Source organism: Ictidomys tridecemlineatus, chromosome X (assembly GCF_052094955.1).
Source record: "Ictidomys tridecemlineatus isolate mIctTri1 chromosome X, mIctTri1.hap1, whole genome shotgun sequence".
In the NCBI taxonomy this organism is placed as follows: Eukaryota; Metazoa; Chordata; class Mammalia; order Rodentia; family Sciuridae; genus Ictidomys; species Ictidomys tridecemlineatus.
Window position 1 is genome coordinate 17732945 of NC_135493.1, and position 25824 is coordinate 17758768.

The 25824-nt window shown below is 39.0% G+C and overlaps 1 protein-coding gene across 2 annotated transcripts; it reads right to left on the reverse strand.

Moving 5' to 3' along the window:
• Nucleotides 1–13975: 13975 nt before the first annotated feature.
• Ccdc160 (coiled-coil domain containing 160) lies at nucleotides 13976–25613 on the reverse strand. 2 transcript variants are annotated; one of them, XM_013363962.4, is made up of 4 exons: nucleotides 25445–25612; nucleotides 25200–25325; nucleotides 24292–24346; nucleotides 13976–15386 (listed from the first exon to the last, which is right to left on the reverse strand). In XM_013363962.4, exon 4 carries the CDS (start codon nucleotides 15360–15362, stop codon nucleotides 14388–14390), a length of 975 nt encoding a protein of 324 aa, XP_013219416.1. In that variant the 5' UTR covers nucleotides 15363–15386; nucleotides 24292–24346; nucleotides 25200–25325; nucleotides 25445–25612; the 3' UTR covers nucleotides 13976–14387. The 2 variants fall into 2 exon arrangements, with proteins under 2 accessions (XP_013219416.1, XP_005337741.1); XM_005337684.5 differs by lacking the exon at nucleotides 25200–25325 and having other exon boundaries at nucleotides 25445–25613.
• Nucleotides 25614–25824: the final 211 nt, after the last annotated feature.

Genomic DNA, 25824 nt, shown 5'->3' on the forward strand with positions numbered 1-25824 from the left:
TTAAAGGATTCTTACTTGATAGTCTACTAATGTAGCTGCATCAGAAAATCAAGGATCCTGGATTTATTGTTTAAATATATATTTTTTTCAGAGAATTCTTTTTGGATAACTTTGTTTTTCTCCTCTAAAAGTGGGCATAATCATTCCTGTTCATTCATTCATTGAAAAAATTATTTATTGAGAGCCAACTCTGTACTAGGCACTATTGAATATCCAAATATAAGTCACACATGGATCTTTACATGAGTGCATATTTATACCAATAGATAAAAATGCATGAATTTTATCCAGTGTATTATTTGTTTTAATTTAATTTAGGTAGCTGAAAGAAGTGGAAGTGGGCCAGAGAAGATAAAAGGAAAAAAAATAGTTCTTTGAATCTCAGTAAATGTAGATTTTTCTTATAATAAATATTCACATTAATAACACACCTTAGAGCCCACAGAGTGCTACCATGTATGCATAGCTTCTTTTAATTTTTCCATAACTACCCTATGAGGTAGGTATTTCCATTTTAAAATGTGAAAAGAGTGATTTAGCAAAGTGAAGCAGTTTGTCCCATGTCACACAGCAAGTAAGTGATAGTGCCAGGACTCAGACCCTAATCTTTCAAATCCATGGTAGAAATAGTCAGAGGCCACTTCAATCCCTCCTCATGGAGTACATGTTGCCCACCTGTTTGGAGTTTGGTTAGCAGACAGCCTACAGCTCTCAGCTCCTTCCACAACTGCAGGGAGTCTCCTTACCTTCAGGTCACACTTTTTTTGAAGACAGCCTGTACCTGGTGACTGAGAGATGCAGGGCCATCAGTGTTTGACCATTTTGGCTTTACACGGGATAATTTGATGAACATTATTTGCTCCTGAGTTCCTTATTGGGTTGACCAAGGCATTCTTAGACCTACATAACAGTTCAACTTCTCCTTCTGTCCAACATTTCTTCTTCCCTTCACAAAATACTTATCCCTGACATAGATTTTACAGCCCAAACTCCAACTCCCGGTCTGCTTCCAGTGAATCCCAGCTATGACAGTTGGTACTGTTTGTGGCCTGAAAAAGCAGCCAATAGGATGGGTTTTTGGAGTGTTCACTCACCTTTCTGGTAGAAATGGGTGTCTCCTCATTAGTGACAGGTGGAAAACAGATGGTCTCTGGCACCAGGCAGTAGTATAATGATTAAAATGTTCACCAGAGGGCTGGGGTTATAGTTCAGTTGGTAGAGTGTTTGTCTTACATGCACGAGGCCCTGGGCTCAGTCCTCAGCACCACAAAAAATGGCTTAAATGTTCATCTGAGGGGGCATTTTAAATGCACTGGTGATTACAATGTATAAGGATTTGAAATATAGGGAAAGAATAGCAACTACATGGCTAACAAGATCAGATGACTACATATAATAAACTACTGAGGGTAACAGAAAATTCAAAGCCAGATATGAAAGCTAAGAAGACCTCTGTGGCTATACACAAAATCTCTCCCTTCCCTCTTATTTAAGGAGGAGGGGTGAGGGGTGGGCAGAGAACTCTGAAAACCAAACCCAAGACTTAGAGTAGCTGGACTTTCAGATTGAACACCTAACCTAGACATGAACCTTGATTTGGAAATCTGGTACTCTGACATGGATGGGGTCTTCTAGGTGAGTGCTCACAAGGACTTTGACTTCCTCACACTGAATTGAACCGTCAGAGTTAGTAGACATGGCCCACCCCATTCCTATTAAGAACTAACATCATTGTTACACCCATGACCTTATTGTTACGCATGCTGGAAGGCTATGCAGAGATGTCTCCTCACAAGGCAATATATCCTCCCTCTCTCAGGACCCACCCCCATGTCTCTTTTAGGAGCCATAGTTGGGGTAAATCTAAGCCTAATCCAGCTGGAGATGTGCTGGGCCTGATAATCAAGGAAAAGAATTATACTCCATAGAAGCTGAAAGAAGTAACTAGCATCTACCAGCAGGAGACAGGGGAATATACATGGATTCTGAGGAAAGGGGGAGATCAACGACACACCTGGAACAGTATTGAGTGATTCACTGAGACAGGATTTGGACACTCTGTCAAGGACACCAGGAAGCTGTCAAATTTCCCACTAGAATGGCTCCAAGAAGTAAGAAAAATGTGATATACCATGATGAGGGAAGTCAAAACGTTATAATTGCTAATAGTAAGAATGTCAAATTAGAGGAGGGGATTAAAAGGTTCAAGGAGGTAGGCAATCTGGAATGGATATTAATATATACAGCCACAAGACACGCCAAAACATTCCATTCCACAGGAAGATCCAGGGAGTACCCTATTTAACAAGGCCATCCTGAATGCACTAGGGAGAGAATCACTTCCGTTACTCAAAAATTCAGTAGTGAAGGGGCTGGAAGCATATAGTTCAGTGGTATGCTGGGTTCAGTGGGGCACACTTTTAGTATCAGCTACTTGAGAGGCTAAAGCAGGAGTATTACTGAGTCCAGGTGTTCGAGGCTAGTGTAGGCAACAGAGTAAGACCCCATCTCCAAAAAAAAAAAAAAAAAAAAATTCAGTGATGGCCTCATCTGCAGGCCAGGACTGTCAGTAGAAAAGGCTACTATAAACTTAGCTCACTGATAACATTGTAGGTGATGACACCCAAAACGACAGAGACCAGGTGATAATAGTAACCAGAAGTCAGGAGAGGCTGTAAGTATTATAATAGGACAAAGTTTCTGTAGAAATCAAGGGAGCCTGATCTAAGAAAGTTATGGAGATGGTTAACAGAACATGGTATCTTCAGGGACAGAATTTATGGACAGCTAAAAGGGGCATAAGATTTTATCAGCAGAAAAGTCTGTAAGACCTGGGGCTGGCACCTCAAGAAAAACATGTGATTCCTTGTATATTTTCCAGATCCGATCCAGTTTTCAAACTTAGAACCCAGCAATAGAAAAGGTAATTGGGTCCCTAAGAGAAGGGATCCTGCCGTGATTCTCCTTTTTCCTTCAAATGTATTTAGCAAATGTAGTTACTGACATTTATTTGGGTAACTTTGCACTGGACAAATAATTCTTGTCAATTTTAAACACCTTTGGACGTAGAATTTGAGTTGGCATAGATACCCAGAGATCCAAAACATCATGGCCTACTGTAACAGTCCTAGTATCCTTAGTGCTGTACCAGTGTCCTTCCTTTAGTTAATGCCCACAGCTTTATTGGGACTTCATCAGGTGAACTGGAGGAGGAGAGGAAAGTTTGGTTTATGGATGGTTGGGTCAGTATGCAGGTGTAAGCCAAAAATAGACAGTGGTTACTCTCAACTTCCCCTTGTCTCTTCATTTGAAGGAGATCATCAAACCCCCATTCTTGTGGAAAGGAATATCATTATATCCAGAAACACAGGGACACAAAGAAGATTCTGAAAAAACAGGCCTCATTATTTTCACCTCAATTACCATTGGATCACACCATTTGCCTTCCAATCATATGTCCCAATGGCCATCCTCTCTTCATCAAACATAAGCATAAAAATACATAGGTTTCTCTGTTTATTTGGGTCTTCATTTCTGGAAGCTCTTGTGAAAAAAAAAAACAACTTACATTAAATAAGCACAAGAAAATGGCAACACAAGAATATCAACCCATCACTACAACTGAGACCAGTCTCTATATCCTTTAGAATAGTCAGGATGAGAATTGATCCCTGGCTAGACAGAGTCATCATCTCTTGCCAGCCTGAAGCAGCCATAGAAGACAGATCTTCACCCCTTACCAACCCTTAAGATTAAGGGATCAAAGGAAGGGGGAATGAGATAGGGATTTAGGATGAAGAGAGAGAAGTATAGAATCTTAAAGGAAACACCCTCAAGGCATTAAAGTGCAGAATAAAGCCACTGAGATACAGAAAACATAGTTGCTCTTGTAAAATGAGAGAAATACACAAGCAAAGGAAAACTGGCTCAAAATTGTGCAGCTCCACCCTGAATCCATCTCCAGTCCAGCTTTTGATACAGCCCTTCTATAAATATTGGATCTCCAGCCCAAGTCAGGACTGCTTCTCACTTTTGAGACAGCTCACATTCTCCTTTGAATGTATATCTACCTTCTTGAACAAACCCCTGTCTATGCCTTAAATATATATATATATGCTTTTCTCTTGTTAATCTGTTTTGTGTTTTAGAAGCTTCACCCATGAACCCAGCAATTGCCAAGCAAAGATATCTTTTCTCCCTTAAACACTACAGGGCTAGAGGACCTGATCTCCAAAGGGGATGCATCTTCTCCAAGCCTACAGCAGAATCCATATTGAATTCTAAGCTATATTTCTGCCTGGGGACCTTGTGCTCCTTGTTTCCAGGGACCAATGGGCCAGAAGAAGGGTCACTACATTAGCAGGAGGAATTCATCTTAATTATCAAGAGGAGTTGGGACTGCTGTTCCATATTGGGCATCAGGAGAAATATGTGTAGAAATATGTGTGTCGCTTGGGCATATCAGTACTCTGAGCCCAGTTGTGACTATAAGTGGATCAGCACAGCAGCCCTAGCCTGAGAAGGGGTATAGTGACCATGTGGCTCAGTCCCCTCAGAAATGAAAGTCTGGGTCAAACCAGCAAGGAAGCTACCAAGGCCACCAGAGGGCAGTATTTGTGGGCAAAACTGATCTAGAATGGATAGTGGAAGGGGCAGGAACTGAGTTATCAGTTGCATCCCTAATATCATGCAGCAATGAATGCTGAGTTCCTCTCACTAATTTCACTATTCTAAGTTTCTTCTCTGGGAGAGAGGCCTGAAGAAACCTAGAAGAAGAGATGCAAAGATGGACTGTGGCAGGAACAAAGAGGTACCACCAAGGTCTACCCCAATGAAGGACTTGCTACCCAACAGTAGGGAATAAAGTCCACAGACATCCTCCAGCTATCAGCTGGTTCAGGGTCTGCCTTGTCTGTAGAGAGCCATTCAATCCCAATTTACATCCTTCCAGAGGCTGTCTGCATCTGGTGACAGAGCGCAGCAGGAGTATAAAGACCCAGTCATTTCCACACATTTTGGGGTTCTCTGATGGACAGTGCTCCAGGGCTCCATGCTGGGGTTGCTGAGGCTTTATTGGCCTTGCATGGCAATTCGACTTCTCTCTTGGCTCCATCCTGTGTCCTCCTTCTTTTATTTACAGTCGTTGATCCCTAATAAACAGCTGGTACACCAAACGCCATCTTGATATCTTTTATCAATGGATTCAACAGGGCAAACTCCACAGTTTGTGCTTTTTCTAGTACACCATTGCCTTCTGGCTCAAACGGAAGAAAATGAGTCCCTTTGCTTTCAGCATTTTATTTACAAACATGCCTTAATATATACCCAAAGGAAAAGATTTAAGATAACTCAAGTTTTATGTGTGGGGGGAGTCCTTATGCTACATGCAAATATTTTTGTACTCATTAAAACCACATAAAAGTATATTATGCATTTTTAAAGGTTAATTATCTCAAAACCAGAAATGCCCTCTGGCCTCTCTGCTGGCATAACCCACATTTATGAATGCCAAAAGTAGCTCTCCAGATTTTCTTCTAGCTCATTATATGAAAGGGAGATGTTGCTTTGTAAATCTTGAATAAATTTTAAAGAAAACATTTTGTTTTATTATTGAAGATATTTTAATAAAAAGATCCTCAAATATTTTTTTTCAATAATCACTTAAAGTAGGAGTAAGCAAATATGATTCTTTTATTGTAACTTTCATGAATTTACCAGAAAGTTAAGGAAAAAATGCAAGGAAAACATATACATCATCAAGTGTAATTAATACTTGGCTTCAGTGAGACACTTTAGGAGGCAAAGATTCCAAGATGAAAATAAATACTGGATGAAATGATTTTAAAATTCTGAATGATAAAAATTCAGATCCCAAAGTTACAATGAGTCTTCATCAAAGATCCCTGGCTACTGGCTACTGGCTACTTATTAATTTGGTTCCATCAGTGCTGGGACTTTACTTAGAGAGCTGTCAATTGGGCTTCATATTTTCTTTTTTTTTAAATAACAGGGATTGAACCTAGGGGCACTTAACCATGGAGCCACAGCCCCAGTCCTTTTTATTTTTTGAGACAGAGTCTCACTAAGTTGCTGAGAGCCTTGCTAAATTACTGAAGATAGCCTTGAATTTATGATCCTCCTGCCTCAGCCTCTTGAGCCACTGGGAATACAGGCATCAATTGTTTTTGTTTATGCTGTTGTTACAGTTCAATAAGAGGATTCTGTGTCCTTCATGTGGACCTACTAACCCATCATCAGAAGACATAAAAACTTTATGGCCTTTTCAATAATAAGATGCATCTTTATTGCTCATCTCAGTCATTTATGAGATGGCTGACTCAAGTTGAGACCAGGTTACAATATTGAGACTGTTAGTCTTTAAGAAAGTTATCTAGGGCTGGGATGTATCTCATTGGTAAAGGTCTTGCCTGACATGTTTAAAGCCCTGGGTTCATTCCCCACCACCAAGAAAAGACAAAACTAAAGTCAAATAAACCCTACGTGATTGAATATCGTCTCATTCATTTTAACACAAAATATGGTCTAATATAATGGAACAGGCATTGTAATGGATTTGGACAGGCTGGGTTTGAATCCCAGATCCACCACTTATTAGCTGTGCAACACTAAGTCATTTAGTTTCTCTCAGACACAGTATCCTCATCTGTAAAATGAATGGCAATTCAGAGATTTTTATGCACAGGACACAAGACAATGTTCATGGCAGTGTGCAACACAAAACAAAGTTTTTTAACTAGGCTCTAACCAATAGTCCAAATGCAGATGAGGGCACTAGTGACATAAGGAGAATCTGTCAGGTATGTCTCCTGTCATAGTCTTGAATATACATGACAGCATCTGTTGTGGACTCAATAGGCATGGACTGAAATGAAAACGAAATGCTTCAAGGACACCCCAAAAACATCCTCAGAGAAAGAGTTTTAAACTCAGTCTCTTGGGAAATGACAACCTGAGTTCAATGAAACACACCAATTATCAAAAGAAGGGATATAATCAAAGGTGTCAGAGAGAGGGAGAGACCCTGTGAATAGCAGCTCTGACCACTAAACACAGGAGACCCTATCTTGGTACTCAGTATGGGAGGAGGGTATACCTATAATACATGGCCAACTGCAACTTCAGTATTCTGAGTACAAAGAACAAGACAATGTCTTATTCTGATCTGAGCAGCTGGAGTAGTGGGTCCCCAGCTGCACAGCTCTCTGTGCCAAGGGGAAATGGAAAACACTATAATAGCCTCTCTTGTCTCCATTCCCTTTTCCTAGATGAGTTTTTCCCAGTGGAACACTAGAGCAGGGCTTTCTTCCCCCTCTGGTACTCTGACAGCCAAGGTTAGGGGCCAGGGACCAACCTTACACAGAACTGACTGAAGAGGAGCTCGGTAGAGTAGGCTCTGATCCAAGAAGTTTCCTTTGCATGATCCCTCCTGAGGCCAAAAAGGCCATCTGAGAGATTCATTACCTAGGCTTAAGGCCTCATATGATAATGAACTCAAAATATCTCCTCTGCAACTTGTTCTACCTTCTCAAAGTTGTATATGTATGTATATGTATAAATATAATATTACATATACATGTTGCATATTATATTCTATATAACATAGAATACACATACTATATATATATATATGATTGATACACATAGTATGAATAAATTCATATATATATATATATAAAATTGATACACATAGTATGAATAAATTCATCTAATCTCTCCAGAGAAAACAATTTGAGGGACAATAAGTGTAAAAAGTTTAGTAAGAGTAATAGCCACCAGGCATAGTGGCACACACCTGTAATCCCAACAGTTTGGGAGGCTGAGGCAGGAGGATCACGAGTTCAAAGCCAGCCTCAGCAACTTAGCAAGGCCCTAAATAACTCAGTGAGATCCTGTCTCTAAAAATTAAAAGGGCTGGGGAGGGGCTGGGGTTGTGGCTCAGTGGTAGAGCATTCACCTAGTACATGTAAGGCACTGGGTTCAATCCTCAGAACCACATAAAGATAAATAAATAAAGGTATTTATTTATTTAAATAATTTTTTAAAAATTCTAAAAAAAAAGCTGGGGATGTGGCTCAGTTGAGTGGCCCTGAGTTCAATCTCCCATACCGATAAAAAAATGGAGAGTAATAGCTAGAACTAGATGCTATTCAGAACTTACACTCCATGTATGCATAATATGTCAAAATACACTCTACTCTCCTGTATATCTAAAAAGAACAAATAAAAGAGTAATAGCTAGGAGGAGACAGATGTACTTGGTCAATTTCCCCTTATAAGTTAGGTAAAAATAATATTGATAACAATAAAAGTGATATTTATTGACTATGTGATCTCATCTTATTCTCTAGTCAACTTTGTTTCTTTCTTTCTTTGTTTGTTTATGGGTACTAGGGATTGAACTCAGGGGCACTCGACCACTGAGCCATATCTCCAGCCCAATTTGTATTTTATTTAGAGACAGGGTCTCACTGAGTTGTTTAGGGCCTTACTAAGTTGTTGAGGCTGGCTTTGAACTCAAGATCCTTCCTCCTCAGCCTCCAAAGCCGCTGGGATTATAAGTGTGCCCTACTGCATCCAGTTAACATTATTTATTAACCTTATCTTTCCAGGTGAGGAAAATGAGCTACATAGAACTGTACCTTGTCCAAGGTCACTCAGCTAATAAGTGAATAGCCAAAGTTTGTGCACTTACTCTCTATGCTTCTTTGGATAAAGGATACGCTGAAGTGTTTTTCTTTCATGCATTTCTTTGAAATTAGACTGCCCACAGTGAACTTGACTGAATATTAGGACTGAAATCTCCTAAGTCTTTTATTTCCAAAACAAAACTGATGGCTGCTAAAAGTACAGTGATATTATCGAGATTTTTTTTTTTCTGCATTCGTTATCTGGAACCTGGTCTTTATATTCATTCACCAGTCTATCTGAAAATTAGCAGAATTAGAATACATAATTGTTTTTAGACTACAGTCTCAAATGAGAAAAATCATCAATGTATAACATCCCAGTACTCTAATTTATGGCTAAGAGTCCTTTTTTTGAAGCCAACTAGACTTTCCACATTAACATTCCAGAAATATCCCTGCCCCCATGCTTTGACTAGAAAAGCCTTCTTATCCTTCAAGGCCCAGCTCAAATGTCACCTCCTTTATGAAGTCATCCCTAGCCCTTCAGGCAGAATTAATTGATCCTCCTCTGTGCTTCCACAGCACTTTATATTAGTATTGCTAGCATAGCTCTTACTATATTGTTTTTGTTAAATGCATAAGTAAAGTCCTTGAGATCAGAGACCTGTCTTATTCATAAATCCCTTTATTTCTATATTTCTATATCCCCATGAAGGGGTACCGGGGATTGAACCCAGGAGTGCTTAACCACTAACCCACATCCCCAGCCCTTATTATATTTTATTCAGAGACAGGGTCTTGCTGAGTTACTTAGGGCCTCACTAAATTGCTGAGGCTGGCTTTGAATTCATGATCCTCCCGCCTCAGCCTCCCAATCTGCTGGGATTATAGGCATCAAAGATGTCAGAGAGAGGGAGAGACCCTGTGAACAGCAGCTCTGACCACTAAACACAGGAGACACTATCTTGGTACTCAGTATGGGAGGAGGGTATACCTACAATACATGGTACCACTGTGTCTAGCAACCTATATCCCTATATTTATCACATATAAAACTATATCAATTATAAGATACACCATTATTTATAGAACTACTAATTTAAAAGACACTAACAAGCATACTATGACATACCATCAATTTGAAGATGTATCCCAAATTCAGGAATGTCAAAATGTTGGGGAAAAAAGACATGTATTAGAAGTAATGAGTTACAATAATAAATGTTCAGCAAATGTTTGTAAAACTGCAACCCAAGGTGGAGCAAATCCTCCTAAAGCCCTCTGACAGCCTAGGTTTCTGCAGTAAAGAATTAGAAGTTGGTGGTGAATAGTGTGTGGTTACATTGCTGACTTCTAATAGTTTATCCAACAGTTAAAGGGATTAGTGGCCTGATGTGCCATCCTTATTTAAAAACAAAAACAAAAACCTCCATGTCTCCCACTCAATATATTAAAAGGCCCAATGATAATATATTCCAATCAATCAAAATTGGGAAGGGACACAGAATGTGACAAGTGGGAATAAGAACAGAGACAATGGACAGGGTATTTATGTTTGCCTTGATTCTGGTTCTTTAAGGCAGTTCAACACGTTGCTGTTCACATCTGTCCATGAAGAGGAACATGAACTTTCCAACTTTCTCTCAGCTTATTTTAGACCCACTTTTATTTGTTTATTTTTAAATAAATTTCTTAGTTATAGACACAATACCTTTATTTTATTTATTTATTTTTATGCAGTGCTGAGGATCAAACCCAGTGCCTCACATGTGCTAGACAAGCATTCTGCCACTAAGCCATAACCTCCACCCCCTGCTTTTATTTTTATGTGACTCCTTTTCGGATCCAAACTGTTAGCTTTGTGGCTTTGGCTTCCCTTTCTCTGTGGCCCTCTGGAGTGGGTGACTGTATAATATATCCCTGGCCAGTTTCTATACCTAGGCTTTCTGAATCTCAGTATCCCAGGCATCTCATTAAAAATCTGTGTTCCAGGGCTGGGGTTGTGGCTCAGTGGTAAAGCACTTGCCTAGCATGTGTGAGGCCATGGGTTCAATTCTCAGCACCACATGAAAACAAATAAATAATATAAAGGTATTGTGTTCATCTACAATTTAAAAAAAAAAAGAGTTTATATTTCAGCCTGGTGTGGTGGCACATGCCTATAATCCCAGTGGCTTGGGAGGCTGAGGAAGGAGGTTCATGAGTTCAAGGGCAGCCTCAGCAAGTTACAAAGGCTCTAAACAACTCAGCTAGACCCTGGCTCTGAATAAAATATAAAAAAGGGCTGGGGATATGGGTCAATAGTGATGCACCCCAGGGTTCAATCCCCAGTACCAAAAAAAAAAAAAAAAAAAGAATCTATATTCCATTTTCATCTAGGTTTCCTGACCCTAAATCTGGGCTAAAGTATGAACTTTTCTTGTCTGAATTTCCCTCTGCCACACTTCTGCCACCCCCACACCAAGTGCACACTTGTGAAAGATAAAGCTAATTGCCACTGAAAACCTTAAACAGAAATTCTCCTAGAGTGAAAGATCTGAAATGCCGGGTGCATTGTCCCACACCTATAATCCCTGCAGCTCGAGAGGCTGAAGGAGGATCACAAATTTGACACCAGCTTCAGCTTAGTGAGGCTGTAAGCAACTTAGGGACACCCTGTATCAAAATAAAAAAGTAAAAGGACTGGGTATGTGGCTCAGTAGTTAAGTACCCCTGGGTTCAATCACCCTATGCACCCCCATATACATTTTTTTCAAACTATTAGGGCTGGGATGTAGCTCAGTAGTAGAACATTACCTAGCATTAGTGAGGCCCTGGGTATGATCCCCAACACCGTAAAAAGAATTATATTGAGAATATCAAACCTAGTGGCTTAATACAATGTGAACTATTTTTAAACACATAAGCACCTCTGCACACTAGCATCCAGGGGAAGAGAGTCTTTTTATTTGTTTGTTTGTTTGTTTTTGTGGTGCTAGGGATTAAACACAGGGCCTTGTGCATGCAAGGCAAGCACTCTACCAACTGAGCTACATCCCCAACTATTTGTTTGATTTTAATTAATTTTTTATTTATACATGACATCAGAATAAATTACAATTCATGTTACATATATAGAGCACAATTTTTCATATCTCTGGTTGTATACAAAGTATACTCACACCAATTCGTGTCTTCATACCTGTACTTTGGATAATAATGACCATCACATTCCACCATCATTTCTAACCCTCTGTCCCCTCCCTTCCCCTGCCATCCCTCTGCCCTATCTAGAGCTCATCTATTCCTCCCATGTTCCCCCTCCTTGTTTTTTGTTTTTTAAATATTTATTTTTAGGTGTAGTTGGACACAATAACTTTATTTATTTTTATGTGGTGCTGAGGATCAAACCCAGTGCCTCACACATGCTAGGCAAGTGCTCTACCACAACCTCAACTCCAGAAGGAGAGTCTTTAGGGGGCAAGGGCAAAGGGATAATTTTAAGGGGGCAATAAGGAAGAGAGTCATATAGGGCAAAAGGTTCCTAGTTTGCTTTTGTGCATAGACCCTTGCAGGGAAGCCAGTGACCACCAAAAACCTGAAAATCATCTCCCTCTTTGAAGCAGGCTGCTGGAGCCTGTGTTAAATTGATCAGGATTAGGTCAGAAAGCTCCAAAGATTATCATCTTCCAATTTAGTCCAGACTTCCCAGGCCAGCCAAGCCCAATTCGGCCTCCAGGTCAGCATACTAGCATTCAAGGAAGGACAGTGTCCATTCAGTGCTTTCCCTGATCTCAATGAATAGAGAAAGAAGAAGAGAAAGGAGGAGAAAAGGCATCATTTACTCACTCCACTGATTTATTGACACAGTAGTTGGAGATTTTCAAACTACAAAAAGAGCCTGCTTGGGGGCTGGGGTTGTGGCTCAGGGGTAGAGTACTCACCTAGCATTTGTGAGGCACTGGGTTTGATCCTCAGCAGCACATAAAAATAAAATAAAGGCATTGTGTACACCTAAAACTAAAAAATAAATATTTTTTAAAAAGAGCCTGCTTATATTTTCTTGGCAAAATAGATCCTTGAAGTATAAGAACTGAATGCACCTGCCAGGTGTGGTGGCACATGACTGTAATCTCAGTGGCTCAGAAGGCTGAGGCAGGAGAATCACAAGTTCAAAGCCAGTTTCAGCAACAGTGAGGCACTAAGCAACTCAGTGAGACCCTGTCTCTAAATAAAATACAAAATAGGACTGTGGGTCAGTGGCTGAGTGCCCCTGAGTTCAATCCCTGGTACCAAAAAAAGAATTGAATGTACCAGATATGGTGGGAATTTTACTTTGTCACAGCTATAGTTACACTTGCAAATAAAATCATTGAGGTGAAATCACGGAACATTAAAACTGAACAGAAACTTTGAGACAGAATGTGTCTCAATGAGTTGTCCAGCCTAGCCACAAACTCCTGAGCTCAAGGGATCCTCCTGTATCAGCCTCCTAAGTAGCTGGGACTACAGATCTATACTAACATGTGCAGCTCTGAAAAAAAAAAATCATGATGAAAGATCTCAACTCCATCATTTTACAAATGAGAACTTTATGGCCGAGGAGGTTAATTAGTTGATGGGAGAACAAGCACTAGAATCAATGTGTCTTAGCTCCCAGTTTGGGGATTTTCCCTTTTGGAAAGATACCCAAACTCTTACAATTGTATCCCACCCTCATAATCTGTGATTACATTTGGTTCATTTGGCCTAAAAATATCATGCCAATGGAACTCCAAGTATAAGAAATCTTGATGATTGATACAAACAAATGTAAAGAATCAGCTGACCATCATTTCCACCAAAGGGCAGAGGCAGTACATTTGTAGTCTTCATAAGTATAAAACAAAATGTCATTGCCTGGGCCCCTTACAGGGCTGGATGACTATATAAATCAAGCTAACTCATTGAAAACTTATCTAGATGACATCCAACATCTTTCACTGTAGTCTGGGTCTGGTGATAGAAGCTGAGCAAGGAACTTAGGCATTTTCTCCTGGTGGAATTTCGGAAGAACTGTGTAAACAACGCCCCTTGCTGGTCAACATGAGATAATGCAAGAGCCACTAGCTGAAAAAGCAGGGCTCTAGCAAAGGTCACAGCAATGTCTCTCAGTCGTCTTCTAGTCTATGGGAACCATGTCCAGGTCAAAGGAGAAAGCATGGAAAACAGCAGGAGGGAGAAAAAAACTGCATTTTTTCCTGAGATGTTTACATGTGCCTAATTAAGGTTAGACCCCAAAGAAAGCAGATACATTTTTGGTATTCCATTGAGTTTGAACAGGCAACTAAGAGACTCACAGACATATGTTATGCTTATACACATAAACAATATTTTTATTGTTAACATCAATGAACACAGATGGGAGAATATCCATGTGCCAAGAACATATTGCTCACAGGATCAAAAAATGACTGTTGATTTGTATTCATAATTGATCTGGTGAATCACTATGTGTTTTTGACTCAAATATAGATATATATGTATATATATTTATGGATATACAAAAGAAATTTCTCAGGCTTCATGTCCATTTGTATTCTCGAAATCACTTCATTAGAAAGCAGAAACTTTGAAATGAACATCTATGTTTTACAGATATTTTGATGCAGCAAAAGTGAAAATTACATCCCATTACATACATTTTAAGTAGTATACAAAGATAGCATAATAATCATTGATTTGGCTCAATAACTTGTTAATGAAAGGCTTTTTTTAACTTTAAAAAAAATCTCCAGTAAAGTGGTTAAGGGTGTCTGGTGACCTTATCACGGTAGCAAAGTGTTTTCTAAGCAATTCCAGGGCTTTGTTATTTCTTGCTTGCAGGGTCTTCTCAGCTCTCAGTTCATTCTTGATGGCATCCAGCTCTCCGCGGATCTTGTCCATTTCTAATTCATAATACAATTTCATTTCTTCTTTTAGGAGAGCATTCCCTATTTCAGTTTGACGCTTTAATTTCCTAACAGCTTCTTTTAAATTTCTGTTCTCTAGGTTCAAGTTGTGGATAACTTCTTTGGCTTGCTGGAGCTCCTCAGTTAAGTTTTTTACATCTGTCGCTTTTTCAGATAGGTCATTTTTTAAAGCTTGAAGTTCCCTGTCATTCTTCAAAGTATCTGTCCCTGTCTCTTGAAAATTTAGGGATTTCACAGAAACTTCTTTCTTGGAGTTCAAAAGTTCTTTTTCAGCATTTTCAAATTCCTCTTCTATTTTTCTGCATTTCATATTAAGTTCTTCTAGTTCTTCATTTAAAAGGTTTAGGCGAAGTTTTGGAGACATTCCTTCAGTTACTTTCTTCCTTGGGGCTTGTCGTGGTATGATTGGTAAATCTTCTTTACTCCAGGCACAGGAGTCTTCTATTCTGTTTAAGCTTTCTTCTGATACAACATCCAAATTAAATGATTCACTGGAGACAGACTTTATGTCTGGCTCATTCTTTGACATGTTTATCCTTCTCTCTCTTAAATTTGGTTCTTGTTCTCTTTCATTTAGTTGAGAAACATATTCTTTCCTCTTAAATTTATTTTCTTCCTGAAACTTTCTACTGGACAGATTATAATTTCCTTCCATTCTCTTGGTGTTATCTACAACTATTGGTTCACAAGAAGATTCAGTGTTAGAAGCCTCTTCTAGAACATCCTGTGCGCTAAAACGATGAGTAAACATATTCTCCTTCCAGTGTTTTCTTCTAGCATCCATTTCTTTAGGCACCTTTTCCAATTCCTGAAAAACAGAATTTAAAATCAAGGCACATTACTTACACTGCTGTAGAAAGAAATAAGTAAGGATGCTGGTTCACAGGCAAAGGAACTTAACCATTTGAGAGCTGGCCCTCTCTCTAATTCACAGAGTGACTATGACCTCAGTTTTCTCCGATAAAAATGGCCAATACAGACTCTTTTTTAAGATTTTGGTATTTTTGCTTACAGTTACATATCAGTTTTACTTTTCTCTTTTTAAATTTAAAACCAACAGTAATAAAGTTTCCAATATTTTAACAAAAACAAAATAATACAAAAATCAATCAAGAATGTATTTTAAAATTAATGTAACACAAATACATTTTACAATTGATTATTAAAATATCTTTCCATGGTTTCAGCTTGCAAGGGTTATTTCTACAGTATGAAACACTATGCAAACTGATGACAGATTTTATTATACACCCAACCATCTAATCAGCAAGTTTTTTTCTATAACAGCATTATATTTTATGTGAAAGCTCTTTTAGAGACCTTCTGGTTATATCATAAATCCATATTACTCAGCTACACCTATTTATTCAAAGAGAAATTTATAATAGTTTGGAACAATTTGAGCTCATTTAGGGCAAAATTATTTCTCTAACCCCTATGACACTATACATTCAAACACTAATTTGAATTTACAAATAATGGCACCATGATACTTCACTTTTGTCCTTCTTTGTGGTCACTTGAAAAAAATATAAATTTTTAAGAGTACAGAAAATAAATCTCAAAATATATACTATATCTTAATTTTTATTTTGGTAAAAGAATAGACTCTGAGCAGAAGTTTATCTGTATTTCCCAGGATACATTAATGCAACTAAAAACTGCTAATTCCATTCTTTTGTTTTCTGTGTAATGCTACTTATATTTTGTTCACTTTATTATCATTGTTTCTAGTCTAGATTTAACTTTACCTTGCTTCTGTAAAATAGTTTGAGAAAAATTTTCTAACATTCATAGCATTTCTTCATCTCAGTATCCCTGTAGTTAACTGCCTGTAACAGATTCACTTTTTCATACTATACTATCTGAAAATTAGAGCCTCTATAGACCCTTTTAACTTTAAAATTTTTCTACCATATGAAATATAACCAGTGAATTGATACATCTAGCTACTTATTGTAAATGAAGTGATTCTATGAAGAAGCAACTGAACACATCAAATAATAAGTGATGTGAAATTAATAGGCTAATATAGTTAGCACCCATGCTTTCAATATATCTGATTTTCTCAAGTACTTTTGGATGGGACTACTGTTTACTCATTCTTTAAGGTGACTAAAACATCAGGTTTTAATGCAATATGAGCTACTTTGGGTATAGTATACCATGCAGACTTTCTTAAGATTAACTCTGCCAAATGTCCTTCTGTCTTGACCTATAAATTCCTGCTATTCCAGTCTTGGGCTTTGCTTTCAGGCAACATTGCCAAGTGTACAGAATTCTATCTGTTTTGGCAGCAATTTCCTGATGAGAACCTAATGTCAACATTTGAAAATATTAATGCCATCACATGTATTTTCTCAAGATATTGACTCTGAGTATAGTTTTTAGGTGAAAGCTTAGCATATTAAGTGACAACCAACATCCTTATAAAAATTAACAGATAATTATTTTGTTTTATAAGGAGTCTTTCCTACTCAAATGGAATCTTTAATGTACAGTTTTCCTAATACACTGAAATATTTGATCAGTAACTAACTCAGAGGGAAGAGAGAAAGAAGGACCCAAGCATCTCAATCCACCAAATGGATAACTGCAGCTACCCAAAAAGAGTAGGGAGAAGGAGGGAGTCATTTTGTTCATTTTATATACTGACCAGCCCCTGCCCCCCCACACACACACACATATAAAATCACCACTGAGAAAAATCCAAGTATGCCTGCATCTTTTTAAAAAAATATTTCTTTAGTTGTAGATGGACATAATATCTTTAGTTAATTAATTAATTTATCTTTATGTGGTTCTGAGGATTGAACCCAGTGCCTTATACATGTGAGGCAAGTGTTCAACCACTGAGCCACAACCCCAGCCCCTGCCTACATCTCTTTTATCCATGCATGCAAATGTCATTTTATTTTCTTCTGGTAATGAAATTTATTTTTAAATTAATATAGTCTTTCGTTATTTGTAGCAATTTTGGAAAACATAGAAAAGCACATGGGTGTGTACATCCATGGGCCCACACACATGGAATCATCCCATGGCCCTGAGTAAATGATTTTTTGGTGTATTATCTCTCATCTATTCTTTTTTAGCCCAGAAGTTTAAATAACAGGTTTTCCCTACTTTGGCAATGAATGAATAAACTTGATACATACAGATATTGAATATGCCCCCTCCCTTCCACCCTCACACACAAACAAAGAGAATGAAGGGACTCACTATCCCAAGGGTGCATCTGTACTTGGCTTTCAGGAAAAGGAAAGATAAAAATATTCTTAAAATAAAGTCTTTAGAGATGAAAAATTCAGTGAAGATATTAAAATGATTATGAAAAAGGCATAAACCAAGCTCTATTAAAGTTTAGTCAATCAGAACTGAGGTTGTAGCTCAGCGGTAGAGCAATTGCCTAACATGTGTGAGGCCTAGGTTTCATCCCCAGCAACACACACACACACACACACACACACACACACACACACACACACACACACACAAAGTTCAGTCAATCAGAACTGGGGATGTAGCTCAGTGGGAGAACTCTTGCCTTCATATGTGAGGCCCTGGGTTCCATCCCTAGCAAAACACACACACACACACATTTATTCAACCAGACTATAGTGATTAACTCAGATGTGAAATTTGTGGTATATATTTGCCACTGGAATATCATCTCCTTTTTCTTGAAATAGTCCTTTCTGACTTTTATTATTCTACCAGTCACAATCCAGAAGCATCTTTGATCCATTTTTTTTTCTGGTACCAGGGATTGAACTCAGGGGCACTTAACCACTGAGCCACATCCCCAGCCCTTTTTCATATTTTATTAGAGACAGGATCTCTCTGAGTTGCCTAGGGCCTTGTTAATTTGCTGAGGCTGAGTGTGAACTCTGTCTCAGCTTCCTGAGTCCCTGGGATTCCAGGCATGAGCCACCATGCCTGGTTCTATCTGTTCTTAAAGGAGAAGATTATCATTAATTCTGGCTTCCATCCTTTATAGAAGTAAGAATACAGATTATTAACAGCAATCATGAAGGAAAGGGACAGAGACAGGAGAAATGAGTACGATGCTACTTGCCAGGCACATTTTTTTAGCAGGCAAATTTTTACCACACAATTCTGTAAAAAAGCAAAAATAGTGCTAATCCAGTAACAATAGCAGAGAGATTCTTATTCCTCTTACTTAATTCTGGATGAAAGACATTGGTGGGATTGATCAGGAAGCAAGTGAGCACAGGGCCAAGCCAGGTGAGACCACTTACTTTATACCTGGAGATAGCAGTAATAAAACACCTGAGATAGACATCTGGGTATAGATAGAAGTTAACATAGAAAACTCTCTTCATTAATAATTTTGCTCCTTGAAAAAGTGGCATCTCTGTTCACCCTTTCCACAAATCTCTGGAGACACACACATACACACCCTTTTTGATTTTTACTAGCTTTCCTCCTTGAGCCTTATAGAATTTCCAGGGTGTCTGAAAGGAAATGCCTTCCAATGAATCCTATACAGCCAGGGATTTTCAAAGGACTGGGGAGAGTCATTTTGTAACAGAGTCTCAGAGAAATTAAATGACTAGACCAAGGTCACAAAGCCTGTGGTGGTAAATCTGAAATCCTGTCTCCAGCTCAGTGCTTATTTTAAATTCCTCTTTACTCATCTGCTAGGTTTCATTCCACAAACTGAAAGAAAACAACCCACTACTTTTAGAGCTTAGGTATCTTTTTAAAAGCCACAAAAGGAAAGACAGAAAAGGAAGGGGGGAGGGTAAGGAGAACTGCGTATTTCATATCAAAGGATAGAAAGAGAAAGGTTTGAAAAGCCTTTTGGAATTTCTCTCCTATGGTTTACACAGAATAAGGTCAAGGGGTCTCTAAGCTGCTCCTCCCTCAACTGCTTTCTTTCATTGGCAAGATACCCTTTAAGGACTTGTTCACAAATTTAGTCAAGAGTATCACAAAGTCCAGAGTGGGGTAAAAGCTGCCAGTCACATTCATGTTCTCCCTCTGTCTCTCTCTCTTTCTTAGTTCTGGGGATTGAACCCAGGAACATTATACCTCTGAGCTACATCCCCAGCGCTTTATTTTTTATTTTAATTTGAGACAGGGTCTTGCTAAGTTACCCAGGTAGCCTCAAACTTGTGATCCTCCTGCCTCAGCCTCCAGAGTAACTGGAATTACAGGCATGCACCACAAAGCCTGGCCTCATTTCTCTTCACCAACTGCACTGTTTTATTTTTTACGCAGAACAAGTATGGAATTAACACTCTCTGGCAAGGACAAGGAATATGCTTTGGAATAATGACTTTCTTCTACCTTGGGCTGGCAGCCATATTTTTCCTCAATAAACTTGACTAGGTAATTTGTTGCAGCTGAAGTCAAACCAAACCAGAAGCCATTATTGAAACTGTAGCCAGGCCTGGTGGTGCACACCTGTAATCCTAGCAGCTCAGGAGGCTGAGGCAGGATGATCAGGAGTTCAAAGCCAGCCCCAGAAATTTATCAAGGCCCTAAGAAACTCAGCAAGACCCTGTCTCTAAGTAAAATATAAAAACGGGGCTGAGGGGCTGGGGTTGTGGGTCAGTGGTAGAGCGCCTACCTCAAACATTTGAGGCACTGGGTTTGATCCTCAGCACCACATAAAAATAAATAAATATATATATATATATATTTTTTTTAAAGGGGGGGTGGGGATGTGGCTCAGTGGTTAAGCATCCCCTGGGTTCAATCCCTAGTACCAAAAAAAAAAAGTAAGTATAAACACCTTTTTAGCTAGGCAGTTGTGAACATTTGATATTGTAAGTGTCTACATTGAGGCCCAAAGAAAGGAATGGTATGGGAAGGAGGCCCAAGAGAAAAAAAAAATTTGAAGAAACAAAACAGAACAGAGAGAGAAAAACTACATAAAATCAGGGCTGGGGCTGTGGCTCAGGGGTAGAGCCTTTGCCTAGTATGTGTGAGGCACTGGGTTTGAGTCTCAGCACCATATATAAATAAATAAATAAAATAAAGGTCCATCAATGACTAAAAGAAATTTAAAAATACATATAAAATCACATGACAAAAATAAATGAGTGGTCTTCTAAGAAAGTAATCCCCCTAAAATCCTTGGGACTGCACAATTAAGGTAAGGCATGGGTGTCTATAATATAACTACAATTATTCATTTGTGTCTAACATGAATTATTAACAAACTTCTGATGGTTCCTATTAGCATGTCACTGAAAACAACGTCATTTATTTTCTGGTGACCTTTTTTTTTTTCTTTTTTTTTAAACCCAGGGCACCTAACCACTGAGCTATGTCCCCAGCCTTTTTTGTATTTTATTTAGAGACAGGTCTCAGTGAGTTGCTTAAAGCCTTACTGAGTTGCTGAGGCTGGCTTTGAACCTTCAATCCTCCTGCCTCAGCCTCTCAAGCCACTGGGATTATAGGCATATGCCACCATGCCTGGCTCTCTGGTGACCTTTTTTTATTATTGATTTTATTTTTTAAATATAAGACAGTGGAATGCATTACAATTCTTATTATACATATAGAGCACAATTTTTCATATATTTTGTATATAAAGTATGTTCATACCAATTCATATCTTTATACATGTACTTTGTTTTTTGTATTAAAATTTTTATTACACATGTATACCACAATTTTTCATATCTCTGTTTGTATATAAAGTAGGTTGACACCCAATTCAAGCCTTTATACATGTACTTTGGATAATGATGTCCATTACATTCCACCTTCCTTGCTAATCCTCTGGTGACCTTTTTATGCAGTGGCAAAAAGTTAGGACATTTTTGTGGAGTAGGGGATCTCTTGTTACATGAAGGTGGTTTATATTTATCTAAGAATTTGATTCTGCCAGGTACAGTGGCACACACTTGAGATCCCAGTGGTTCAGGAGGCTGAGGCAGGAGGATCATGAGTTTAAAACTAGCCTCACCAACTTAGTGAGTCCCTAAGTAACTTAGCAACTGTCTCTTGCTAAGATCTTGTCTCTAGATAAAATATTTAAAAGGGCTGGGGATGTTGCTTAGTAGTTAACAACAATTTAACACCATGGTTAAATCCATGGTATCAAAACAAACAAACAAAAAAGAATTTGATTACTGGGGAGACTGAGGTAGGAGAATCACTTGTGCCCAGGAGTTCAGCAAAACAATTTGGGAACCACTGAAAAAATTAATTTATAATGTAATGTGATGTAACATAATATAAATGTTGATAACTAAGCAGAGTGATAATTTATTATGAATCTTTAGGTATATCATTCCATAAAGATCTTAGGTGAACACATATCTATCCTCAATCAAATAGCTCTAGAAGATAATACACTACTGTTTATTGTAAAAGAAGAAATTCAAAAACCCATCTCACTTTCATTTTCAAAGTGGGGGCCCAGGAGAGTATGTTCATATCAAGATGGGTATGAAATTTAAGTATTTGTTTTCTAAAATATTTATATTTTAAATCACATGCTTTAGAAAAATTTGCCGACATAAGTCAAAGATGTTTTCTCTGTTGCTTTATCCTACTTACCTTAGAATTTTGTTTCAAATTTTCAGGACTTTTTGTATAAATCTAGATCTGCCTGAAAAAAGGGATTGTTCTTCCAGGGAGAGGTAGGCAGGGACTGGGAAACAGCTCTGGAAGAACACAAAAGGCTTTTTTTTTTTTCACCTCATAGGGGTCCTTCCTCTTAAATTTTGTAAACTGGAAATAATAGTTGGAAAAGGTCATCTTCAATCCATGTTGAGCAACCTTCTGTCACTCTCCTCAGCCATTCAGCAGCCCTCAACTTAAGGTCTGGCTTTCGTCCCTGCCCAGGGGCAATAAGGTAAAGACAAAGGGCTCCTCTCAGCCCAAGAAACTTTCTTCCTTTATTCTCAGATGGTTTCAGTTCTCTCCACCCTCAGAAAAACTGCTCAGCCAAAATAGGAAAAAAAAAACAAAAAACTGTGCTCCAAATGAAGTCACCAGCCTTGTTCCTTTGCTCAGTTGTTCAGTTTTTTCCCTAATTAAAAGCAGTGGTTCTCAATCTTTTTTCCCCTGCTTCTACTGTTTCCAGGTACAGAACAGTGTCATTATTACCCTCTATCCTCAGAAGATTCTGATCTGGCCCCTCTAGGGGAACTTCCCCCTTCTTCACCCTATTCTGCTCACTTGAAAAAAAACATTAAACACCAAAATGAACACCCAAATGACTTTTTATGAAATAATTTTTTTCTTGGGCAGAATTGTGGGGACAAGGAAAAGGAAATACTTGAGAAAGGATAGAGAATGGATTGTGGTGGACAAAAAGACAGAAGAGGTTAGGTATCTTGGCTTTCACATTTTGAAACTAGTGAAGATCTACCTTCTGGAAGCCTCAGATTCTTCAGGTGTAAAATAGGGACAATATGCTTATTTCACAGGTGAATAAGATAAATGAATAAAAATAAAAATACAAAGAATTTGGTGGGTTTTTTTTTTTTTTTGGTACCTAGGATTGAACCCAGGGGTGCTATCCACTGAACCATATCCCCAGCCTTTTAAAAATATTTTATTTAGAGACAGGGTTGAGCTGAATCTCTTAGGCTCTTGCTAAATTGCTGCTCTGAACTCCTGCCTCAGCCTCCCCAGCCATTGGGATTATAGGTATGCATCATTGCACCTGGCTTGAAAATAGAAAGAATTTTAAAAATGTACTGTAAACAATGGGTTTTGTTTCTTTTAGCTTTTTCTTACCCTCCTTTCTATACAAACCAGTCATTTAAGCAAATTAACACATCTCCAAAGATTTGTGTTCCATAGTTGCCAAGCCTGAGGCTACCAAATCTCAGAAAAAAAAAGTTTGAAAAAATGTAGGTACTTGGTTGGGGTGTAGCTCAGTGGTAGAGCACACGAATAGCATATTACCATAGGCCCTGGGTTCAATCCCCACCAACACATAGAAAATGTACTTACAATTAAAGTAAATAGTGGGACCTAAAATCCAATTTTAAATTAATTTAATTTTCATCCCCATGGAAGAATTAGCCTAACTCCTCTGTTAGTTGTTGACATCTCCAAATTTCTAAAGCTAAATTGATTCTGTCTAAGCAGAAAAGTGGTAGTCTTCCCTGTAACCGAACATATTCACATTCTCCATCAATTGCTTTCCCCCAGAACTTTCCAATCCCCCCACTCTTTTTTTTTTGGAGCCACAGATAATTTCTTTAAAATATTACAATTGGAATATTAATTTGAGGATTGTTGGCAAGAATTATTTTGCACTCTTGAGTTTTTCCTGTGTTTTTAAAGCATTTCCTACAGACTTTTATTATATATACCCATACTGGATCACCTAACATCTTATCCATTTTATGTCCCTGTAGTTACCCTCAATAAATATCTGTTGAAGGAATGCTCATTAATATTCTCCCTGAAAATTCTACAATGCTTTGATTTTAATTGAGTTTTTTTTAAAGTGCTTACAATTTCTCCTCTAGATTATGACATTTGGGGGTGACTTTAGAGGGAAAGAACTTTAATTTTTCCCTTGAAGTTTATTTGGCTTTGCTAAAGTCTTTGGGGCATTTTTTTTCTTTTGTATTTTTATGAGGCCTTCTTGAAAGTGTACTGACAATGCAGATTGATGATGTGGTTAAAAGGTTGAAGTTTTATGTTGGGTAAGAGTCTGTGCTTCCAAACACACATACCAACATATCAGTCAACACAACTGTACTTACCCTATTTGAGGTCCAAGGTCTGTTACTGGATTTCCTCCTTGTCCTCCAGTTTGTACTGGAAAATAAATTCCACTCTTGTCAGCATCATCAGAAAATATAATTAATCAGAATGCCAAAATCCATGTTTATATCTGAGATATATATTAAAGTAACCAGTGATCCACTAAAAATGTCATTTGGCCTATCTGCAATGTGATGCCAGACACTTAGAGGTAATTTTTCCTTTTAAGTTGCCCACCCATTTCCCCAACAATTATGTTACTAAATCTTCCTTCTCCAAGCAACACAAATTTGAAATGGGACAAGATCATGGTGATATTTTATTCAACACAGTACCTCCTCAACTTCAGCATGTATTGAATAAATGAGCCACCAGTGGTGGAAACAGCAGTGGCATGCTTGTTATTAATGAGCATGCCACCAGCTACCCTTAGTAAAGGGCTGGAGCCTAGGACTTGCCTGCCTCCCTCAGTGCAGTTAATTTGCAAACATTAAAAAGGGAAGTGATCCTGATTTTTGCTTTAATCTTTTAGGGTCCTAAAATAAGGGTCAAGTGGTCACTTCCCAGGACAAATTGTCTTCTCTATTGTTTGTAGACATGGAGAGGGAAGCAAAGTATCATTGAAAACTGGGCCCAGTGAACGGTTAGAACCCCCAATTATTTATTGTTAGTGTGAAATTATTCCTTCTGCAAGAAAAGATACAGAGTCACCTTAATTCCAAAGGCTGAGACTTTATTAGTATGGGAGTCACATTCTTGCTATAAAGCTGTATCTTTGTATGCATAGTTTGGGGGTTTTCTATGTGAATGGTTAACTGAAACTCCTGCCATGGTTGCTTTCATCGGAGAGAAGGTGGCTCAGATCGGGGTGCTACTGGAACCCCCCACTGCAGGTGGTACTTTTTACCTCCCCAGTCCCGACTCTGTCGCTGGTGGGCGGCCCGAAACTGTTGACCCCACTCCTTTTTCCACATTCCCACTCCCACGCCCCGTTCCTTTTCCTTCCGAACGCTCTCCAGCTCTGGCTGGGGCTCTAAAGAGAGAGAGAAAAAAAATCTACAGCGGGGTCTTCCTTGGCTCCCGCCCTCTTGCACCCTGAGCCAGAGAAAAAGAGGGGCGAACCCGGGCGGGCTTTCCCGTCCGCAGACATACCTGGAACCGTGGGTGCGGTCTGGGGAGTCCTGTCCCCTCTTCCCCGAAGCCGGGCACCACCAGCAGGCGGCAGCCCCTCGTTCGGTGTTGGCCACCGCGACCCGGCCGGGCCGGCTCGGGGCAGAGTCTCCGCAGTGCAGCGCCAGCGCGGACCGCACTGTTGCCTGGCAACCAGCCGGCCTGATTTAAAGGGACCAGGGCACTGGGGACGCGCTCCACAGGCCAGTACTGCCTGTCCCGCAGTCAAAGCTCAGCCAGAGCACTGAGCATGCCTGGTGGGACCCGCACCGCGGCGGCTTCTGCCTGGCAAGAAATAGTAACTCACCGGGAGAGGCAGCTGAGTCAGGATGGGAAGGGGCAAGAAACTACAAGGCAACCCC